This window comes from Phyllostomus hastatus, unplaced genomic scaffold, assembly GCF_019186645.2.
Source record: "Phyllostomus hastatus isolate PE091 unplaced genomic scaffold, TTU_PhHast_1.1 phas_scaffold_385, whole genome shotgun sequence".
In the NCBI taxonomy this organism is placed as follows: Eukaryota; Metazoa; Chordata; class Mammalia; order Chiroptera; family Phyllostomidae; genus Phyllostomus; species Phyllostomus hastatus.
In genome coordinates, this window is record NW_025334026.1 from 13,565,062 (window position 1) to 13,574,857 (window position 9,796).

A 9,796-nucleotide genomic window follows, 5' to 3' on the forward strand; every position below is an offset into this window, starting at 1 on the left:
AACTCCTTTGTAGGTAACTGTCTCCTTTTCTCTAGCTGCTTTTAAGATTATCTCCTTATCTCTAATTTTTGGCAATTTAATTATGATATGTCTTAATGTGTTCCTCTTTGGATCCAACTTCTTTGGGACTCTCTGAGCTTCCTGAACTTGTATATCTATTTCCTTCACCAGTTTGGGGAAGTTTTCTTACATTATTTTTTCAAATAAGTTTTCAATTTCTTTCTCTTTCAATTTCTTCTCCTCCTGACACCCCTATAATTCAGATGTTGGAATGTTTAAAGCTGTCCTAGAGGTTCCTAAGCCTCTCCTCACTTTTTTTTTAAATTCTTGTTTCTTCATTCTGTTCTGGTTGAATGTTTATTTATCCTTTTGTTCCAAATTGTTGATTTGAGTCTCAGTTTCCCTCCCTTCACTGTTGGTTTCCTGTATATTTTTCTTTACTTTGTATAGCCTTCACTTCTTCTATTTTGCAGCCGTACTCAATCACTTCACTGATTACCAGTGTTTGAAACTCTGCCCCGATAGGTTGGCTATCTCCTTATCGCTTAGTTCTTTTTGTAGAGTTTTGATCTATTCTTTCATTTGGTCCATATTTTTTGTCTTGGTGTACCTGTTACATTGTAAGGAGTGGAGCCTCAGGCATTTGCCAGGGCGGGGCAACCCACTTCGCTGAACTGTGGCTCTGTATGTGGGGGTGGGTCGGAGAGGGGACAATGCTGCTTACTCAGCTCTTGCCCTGCTTTCAGTCACTTCCCCCACTGCCCACAAATGAATTGCACCCTTCTAGGTGCTCCCTGGTGGGCCTCTCCAACTGACTCTCCTGTGACACTGGGGGTTTCCCCCACTGCCACAACCCCCATAGGTTGTGAGAGGTTTTGAGGCTTTATTACCCAGTGCTGGAACCCTGGGTTGTATGGTCTGTCTCATTCTGGAATTGTTCCTCCCAGCTTATCCACATTCAAATGTGGGGTCTGTCTCACTCCGCAGTTTATCCTCCCACAGTTGTTCCTCCCTGCTCTGCCAGCGCCACCCCACCCACTGGTCTACCAGCCACCACTTTGCTGCACACCCTCTCCACCCTGGCTCCCCATCTCTGTGCCTCCTATCAGTCTCAATGAATGTCCTTCTTTAACTCCTTGGTTGTCGGACTTCCATACAGTTCGATTTTCTGGCAGTTCTGGTTGTTTTTTGTTTTTAAATTCATTGTTATCCTTCTTTTGGCTGTGTGAGGAAGCAAAGCGTATCTACATATGCCTCCATCTTGGCCACAAGTCTGCCTTGGGCTTTTTATAGACTAGACCAGTGACTTTCAACCTTTTTCATCTCATGGCATACAAGCTAATTATTAAAATTCCATAACACACCAAAAATTTATTTTTTGCCAATCTGACAAAAAAAATAGGATGGCTATTGTTATGTTGGCTGTTGTCCTTTTTTTATTTGACAGTCTAAGGGAAAAGAGATCAGGGCCCCTGACTAAATAGTCAAGTATTGCATGTTTTAAAACTTCTTGCAGCACACTTGTTGAAAATTGCTGGATTAGACACATCCCCTGCAAATGAGGCCAAGTAATAGGAACATTATTTTTCCCTTATTACTGCTGGCTCACTAGGCCATAAGCAGACTGGCAAGAATCTGAGACCCAGACCTAAGCCTCAGGATGGAGTTGGGAAGTAGCTACATGGAGCTGTTGGCAAGGTGTCTCTTCCCCCTAGCATTCAAGTTTTTCATGTACCTCTGGACCCAGTGCTTCTCAGGGTCACCACAGAATTTCTGGCCCTGCTTGGTGGCAAGGCTGTGAGAAATTGACAGGGTACCCCTGAGACCTGGCAGGAACCTGGAGCTACTGAGGAAGAGGTAGGTGTGACAGCCCATGGAGGACAAGCTGCTGCCCAGTCTCTTAGCAAGTTAATCATATGGTGCCATCTCTTTGTGTGTCTGTATCTCTGTTTCAGTGCTCATGTTCAGTCACCTTCCTGTCTGATGGGAGAGGCCCAGTCCTGCCTTTAGATAATGCTGGATCTCTACCCACAGGGGGGAGTAAGAAAATGCAATGAAAGCCCTCAAGAAAAAAAAGGACACAAGCCTCGAGTTCACACACCATACAAAGGAGTAAGGCCGATATGGGTTCCAGGGCTGGGAGTGGCAGCGGGATGGCCTCTTCCAGCCCAGCTCGGAGCTTGGGGTACCAGACTATGGATCTGAGCCTCATGCCTGTGGGGAAAGCTCCTAATATGAACATCACGTTTCTATGGCATGCCACTGTTTATATAGTGGGTTCACACCTCTTGCCTCACGTGAGAGGCAGCTATGAATTTTGGGGATTCCTAGGTGACCTCGAGCCATTCTGGGTCTCAGTTGTCCTCTGCAAAGTGGAGATAATTCTATCTGGCTCAAAGGATGCTCAAGAGAGTTAGTTAAGATAATGTTATATAAGGTGGGTGAAAAGTAGGTTTATAGTTGTGAATACACAAAACCCAGCATTTATTCTTATTATTTATTATAGTATTATTTTCCATACAAACAACTATAAACCTACTTTTGCCCTACCCCGAGTGCCCTGAATGGTGCCTAGTATACATTTGATGCTCAGTAAATGATTGCTGACTCTGAATCCTTTTTCTAGTTTTATGGGTGAGGAACCTGAGGCTCAGGGAGGTGAGATGAGTTCTCCAGGATCACAGGGCCAGGGATTCCTGACTTCACTCCTCAGTGACCCTGGAGTCTCATCTCCCTGCACCCCACCCCCAGCAGATGCCCAAGGAGAAGTACTAGTTAGTTATAGCACTCTCACCTTGGGGTCAGATACTCCTATTGGACAGCTAGTGGCTTACCATTCTGTTCTCAGTTTTCTTGGAAATGAAGGTCTTGCAGCAAGAAGAGGAGATGACCACAGAGCCTAAAACATGAGAAGAGACAAGAGCCATGACCTTTCTCAGCCTGCCCTAGGCTCTGGGCTTTGGATATGGGGCCCTTCTCATACACTAAATACCTCCAGTCCAGTCACTGGGCTACAGCATTCTCCTCTAGCTCCAGACTGGTTGGACCTCCACCCTTCACTGTGCCATCCCAGCCATGCCCTCAGGATGGCTGTGCTACCCAAGAGACCTAGGCTAGGGCTAGAAATCTTATTTGCAGGGGCAATGTAGTAGGTACACAGGGCCAGGAGCAGGAGGCCAGCTACGATGGTCGTGAGGCCTGTCATGTCCTGGATAGCAGGGAAGGAAGCTCAGGGCTCAAAGCTGAGGTGCAGAAAGAGAAGGGTTGGGAACACTGGGCCTAGTTCCTTGAAGCACACTCTACCCTCCCTTTGTCCTTAAGAGAGGAAACTAGGAGGAAATATGTACTAATATGACCTCTCCTCTACCCCTCCAGGCTTCCTTGGAAGTCCTAGAGGCTTAAGTTCTACAAAGAAGAAGTTGTTCTCCAGCTGAGTCAACTCTGCTGGTGCTCTAAGAAAAGGTCCGGTGGTGGGGGGGGGGAGGCGGGGGAGGGAATTGCCCCGAAGGAGCCAAGTGCAAAAGCTTTGAATGCATAGTCAACTCTGCTGGTGCTCTAAGAAAAGGGGGGAGGGGGGAGGGGGGGAGGGGGGGAATTGCCCCAAAGGAGCCGAGTGCAAAAGCTTTGAATGCATAGTCAGGAAGGCTAATTGGCATCCTAGCTGTGCTGCTCATTCCCCCTGGGAGCCTGGATAAGTCACCTCTCTCAATTTCTTTAGCTGAAGAAACTCTCCTTCCTTCCATTCATTCACCAATTTTATTAGGCATGTGCTATGGCCAGAGTTTTAGTAGGGAGACAGATCTGAGATCAAGTGTATATAATAAACCATTACAGGTGCTGGCATAGTGGTCATCGAGCAAGCAGATGCTGTCATTATCTGTCTGTATTCCCTTGTACCCCTTTACCACTGGCTCTTGGAAGTCTCGCAGTCCCAGCCAACAGGCTGCCAGAGTGCCTCACCTGCAGGCTCTAGAAACGTGTGAAGTACCTGGAAACTTACAGCTGTAGGGCAGCCCTTGACCAATGTCTGCTGGAAAGATACAGACTCCAGGTCCAGTGTGACCTACACTGCTTCCTGAGTTCTTGGTGGGGGCAATCCAGTTACCCTTCGTGCTGCAGGACTTTGCTGCCTTCTTCCCTTCTGGGCCTGCTTCCCACTCCCCTGCTAGTTTCTCCTGGAAGCACTTTCAATAAGCCACTAGCCCACATACCCTGGAATGGGGACTGCAACCTGAGATAAGAGGTGTACATGGGGAATGGGGAACCAGCCATTTCTGCTGGTAGGAAAGTCCTGATGTACTCAGATTTGACCGCTGTCCTGAGATTTGGAAGATGGGAGGCAGGTGTAACCATGCAGGGGCTTTGTAAATCATAATGGTCACTTCAGAATGGTTGTTAGGGACTGAGGTGACTGTCAGACAGAGTGGAACATGGCACCCATCTCATTCCATGACCCATCCCTAGATCTCAGACTGGGATCCCATATTTAGAGACTCTTGTCATAGTTGCTTCAATTTCCAAACCCCGCCCCTAAACCCCAATCTCTATCTTTCTCCATTTCACGTCTCATGGAAACACTTGGCCTTTTCTAGCCTCCCTGCTTTGGCCTCCTAGGGCACCAGGAACACACCGGTGTAGGAGCACAGTGGCAGGTGTCACCTAATGGCCAGTTGTGCATCTGTGTCTCCTGCTTGACCATGAATACTGTGAAGCCAATGCCTCATTTCCATACCCACCAAGTCCCGAGCACATCACTGGTCCCATGGCCAGTGTGTGTAGAATGAATATATGGTAGGCCAACTCTGAGTACCTCTCCTCTAGACTAAAGACTCCCATATGGTATCTGCCCAGCATGAACGAGGTCAGTGTGTACAAGAGGGAGCCAGCAGGCAGGTCCTCTGATAAGGCCAAGACTGATCTCATGATCCTGCTTTACAGAGTGAAAAATGCTGTGGACCCCGCTCAGCTCCTCACCAGCCTTGCACGTTCCCCTCATCGACCAGCAGTAACAGTCTTCACCCGGCAGAGTATGAGGAGCATTCAGTGAGGAGTCCTTAATAGATGCAGTGGCATTTCATGATTCCATTTTACAACACACCATTGTAACTTTTGCTTCTCAGCAATTCAAGGGGGAGAGACTGTTGTCTGCATTTTATGCTTCAGTGGGCGCTGGGAGTGGGAGCGGGGTGTGGCAGGAGATGGAAGTGGCGAGGGAAGAGATGGGGCAGAGACAGCATGTCTGAGAAGGATGAGGACAGAGCTGAGCAGGGCGGGTGGCATGAGGCGAAGTGCTAGCTGCCCACATGTTGCAACCAGAGTGGGATGGCAGAAGGTCGTTGGATGGGAGAGTTCAGGGTGTGGTGTTCAACCCGATTACCAACACCCGTTAGGGATTTTTCCAAGGCCCTTTTTTAAAAGCACCCGGTCCTGATGTTCTGTCTGTGGAAGGAGGGGCTAAGGGTAGCTATAAATGAAAGTATCTTCTGCCTCATGGGTTATGATGAGGAATGAGTGAGAAGACTCATGTCAAGTGCTTAGCTCCTCATCGGGCCTAGACCAAGTGCCCCCCAAAAGGGTGGCCATTCTTGTTTTTGTTGTTTTGTCACAACAAGTTGTTAACAAGCTGATGATCTGACTCATCCACAGTCTCTTCTGTGGATTATCACATTTAATATAATCTTTAGTATATTATCTACTTAATATAATCACTTTAATATATTATCACATTTAATCTAATTTTTACAATAATGACCTTGTAGATTAGACATTAATTTCACTGTACAGAGAGGTGGAGTAACTTGCCCACGGTCATATGGTCCCTGGCTCCACCTCCAGTTGGCACTTTAACCCTAAACCTCCATAGTTAGGTATTATAAATGTGGGGGCAATGCACCTCAGTTGGTTGAGCATTGTCCTGCAATGCAAAAGGTCACCGGTTTGGTTCTGGTGGGGGCACATGTCTGGGTTGCAGCTGGTCCCCCGTGGGAACATGTGCAGGAGGCAAACCAATCGATGTTTCTCTCCCTCTCTTTCTCCCTCCCTTCCCCTTTCTCTAAAAATAAATAAATACAAAATTTTTAAATGCCAGGGTAGTGAGGGAGAGAAGGGTAAGAAAGAGAGGGGAAATTGATAAAATGATCCTGAAATTCACATGGAAGTGCAAGAAACACGGAATAGCTAATACAATTTTGAAAAAGGAGAACAAAGCTGGAGGACTAACACTTCTGGATTTCAAAACTTACTGCAAACTAATCAAGAAAGTTTGGTGTTGGCATAAGGACGGACAACATAGAGATCAATGGAATAGAACTGAGTCCAGATGTAATCCCTCAATTAATTTTTTTTACAAAGGTACCAAGGCTATTCAGTGTGAAAGAACGGTCTTTTTAACAAAAGAAGCCAGGAAATTGGACCTCCACATGCAAATGAATGAAACTGGACCTCTCTCTCATTCCACATACAACAATTAATTAAACATAGATCAAAAACCTTAATGTAAGAGCTAAGACTATAAATCTTCATGACCTTCAATTAACTAACAGTTTCTTTGATATGGCACCAAAAGCACAAGCAAGCAAAGGAAAAATAAATAAGTTGGACTTCATTAAAATTAAAACCTTTTGTGTGAACCATTACCAAAAAAGTGAAAAGCCAGCCCACATAATGAAATAAAGTATTTGGAAATCATTTGATAAGGGTCTAGTGTTCTTATAGGGCTGGCCAAAAAGTTCACTTATTTTTTGTGTTTTTTTTTCATAAAATAAAGGACATTTTTTATTTTTACCAACGTTTTGTTGATTTGGATATTTTGAGTATGTCAACTTATCATCTGTGTGGTATAATGTTGATTGTTTTTAATGTCTCAACTTGATTGCTATCAACTTAAACGTATCTACCCAACCATGGAGAATTGCCCAGTGAGAAATCTCCAGCACAAAACTTTGCAAACCACTTTTGACATGAATGATCAGTCACAGAACTTTCTCCATACCCTGACAAATCTTTTTTTGTGTGTTTAGTTGCATTTTTACCTTTCTCGAAATAATAAAGCATAATATGCTAAAAATGTTGCATATTTTCTTCCATCTTCACTATTAAAATGGCTACACAAAAATTCACCAATTTTGATAAGTTTTTAAATTATATTTGATTGATTATGCTATTACAATTGTCCTGACTTTTCCCCCTTTGCTCCTCTCCACCTAGCACCCCCCACTCCCTCTGGCAATCCCCTCACTCTTGTTCATGTCCACGGGCATGTATATAAGTTCTTTGGCTACTCCCTTTCTTATGCTGTACATTAAATTCCCATGACTATTCAGAAACTATTTTTATTTTTAAAAATATTTTATTTATTTAGAGAAAGGGAGGGAGAAAGAGAGGGAGAGGAACTTCAATGTGTGGTTGCCTCTCATGCATTCCCAACTGGGGACCTCAGTTGGGGACCTCAGTTGGGGACTTCAGTTGGGGACCTTAACCCAGGCATGTGCCCTGACTGGGAATTGAACCAGTGATCCTTTGGTTCACAGTCCACTGAGCCACACCAGGCAGGACACTATTTGTATTTCTTAATCCCCTCACTTACCACCCATTCTTCCACATCCCCATCTCTTTATCTTTAACCTTTTGCATTTTAATTATGCTCTGCTTGGAGTAGTCCTCTTTGCATCCATCCTGTTTGGGCCTCTGTACTTCCTGGACTTGCATGTCTATTTCCTTCACCAAATTAGGGAAGTTTTCTTTCATTATTTTTTTCAAATAGATTTCCAATTTCTTGCTCTTTCTCTTCTCTTTTTGGCACCCCTATACTGCAAATGTTGGATTGCTTAAAGTTGTCCCAGAGGCTGCTTATACTATCCTCATTTTTTGGATTCTCTTCCTATTCTCTTCTTCCTATTGTTCTGACTGGTTCATTTTTGCCTCTTCATGTTTTGTATCATTGATTTGATTCTCGGCTTTATCCACTCTACTATTGTTTCCCTGTAAATTGTTCTTTATTTCAATCAGTGTATCCTTCATTTCTGACTGGATCTTTTTATGCTGATGAGGTCCTCACTTAGTTCCTTTAGCATCCTTATAATCAGTGTTTTGAACCCTGCACCTAATAGATTGCTTATCTCCATTCATTTAGCTCTTTTTCTGGAGTTTTGATCTGTCCTTTCATTTAGGCCATGTTTCTTTGTCTCCTCATTTTGGCAGCCTCCCTGTGTTTGTTTCTATGTATTAGGAAGGAGTGCTTTGACTCCAGGTCTTAGTAGTGAGGCCTAATGTAGTAGATGTCCTGTAGGGTGTGGTGGCACAGCCTCCCCTATCATTGAAGCTGGGTACTCAAGGTGCTCCTTCGTGTGAGCTAAATACATGTTCCTCTTGTAATTGAGCCTTGATTGCTGTTGGAAGATCAATGGGAGGGATTCACCCAGGCCAGCCAGCTGCAAGAATTGAATGTGACCACTTACCACCAACCTCTACCCTCTGTGGAGGATCAGCTATGTAGGGGCATGTGGTGCTCCAATGTGGTCTGTAACTGTCCACTGGGTGCACTGGCCCTGGGGTTTCCCAGGTGGTACAAGCCAAGGTCAGCCCCAACCTGAGTTTTGGCCAGGGCATGCATGAGTTATAAAGCAATCTGAGATGGCTGCTACTTGTGCTGGGCTTGGAGATTTCTAGGCAAAGCCAAGCTGTGAATCCAGGCTGCTAGTTCTGGCCCTGGGGCTCATTGAGGCCAGCTGCTGCTTGTTTGAGAGGACTTAGGAAGTTGTGAAGCAGGGGTGTGCAACGTGTGGCCCACAGGCTCTGTGCAGCCCAGGATGGCTATGAATGCAGCCCAACACAAAATCAGAAATTTACTTAAAACATTATGAGATTTTTTGTGATTACATGTTGTAATGTCATGTAAAATAAATGTACATATTCTCTCACTATTTGTACACATGCATGGATTCAGTTTTATGGCAGTGTACGGCTTCCAGTGTGTTATCTTCCAAGCCCAGGCAGCAGAATTAACACCATCAGACATTACATGTGCTCGTGGTGAGTTAGCGAGGCAGCAATTATCAACAATATTTCAACCTGCCATTGCAATGTTAGGCATTTAATGTTATTTAGAAGTCTGGTAAGCTTTCTTATTTGATTATTAAAGGTACTTCCACACCTTGGCATTGCCTCACACATTGTCTGCCATGCTTTACAATTGGCTCGCCCCTTCACCCTGCATGGGCAGCCGGCGGGGCTGTGGAAGGGTGCAAACCTTGCTTTCTACTTTCCTGTCAGTTAATTTTCATAATAAAAATAAGTAAAGTCTTTTAGCTATTATCATTTTTTTAACCCCAGCATGGCTCTACAACATCTCAAAAGAAAAAAGAACCCCAAAAAGGAAAAATTACAAAGGAAAGAAGATTGTTCAATGAAAAGTAGATGGATGACTACTTTTTTGTTGAGGCAAATGGTAAGGCACTCTGCTTAATTTGTAGGGAATTTGTGCAAGTTTTCAAAGACTATAATTTGAAAAGGCATCATATGCAAAAGCATGCTTCCAAATTCAGTGTGTGTGACAGATTGTGTTTTAAGGACAAAATAACAGAACTGAAAGAAAGTCTGTCTTCTCAACAAAAATTTGTTCAAAAAGTTACAACTCAGGCAGATTCAATTGTAAAAGCTAGTCATGTGGCAGCATATTTAATAGCAAAAAAATCAAGACCATTTACTGATGGTGAGTTTATTAAGCAATGTATAGAAAACGTGGCTAATATAATTTTCCCTGAAAAAAAAGGGGGGGATATTTTAAAAATCAGTTTGT

The 9,796-nt window shown here is 44.2% G+C and overlaps 1 protein-coding gene across 1 annotated transcript; it reads right to left on the minus strand.

Annotated features, from left to right (window-relative positions):
* Positions 1–1,677: 1,677 nt before the first annotated feature.
* CCL24 (C-C motif chemokine ligand 24) lies at positions 1,678–3,205 on the minus strand. Its single transcript, XM_045819337.1, is given in 3 exon segments — positions 1,678–1,813; positions 2,803–2,899; positions 3,100–3,205. Coding segments are annotated over 3 exon segments (339 nt in total).
* Between the last annotated feature and the right edge of the window lie 6,591 nt (positions 3,206–9,796).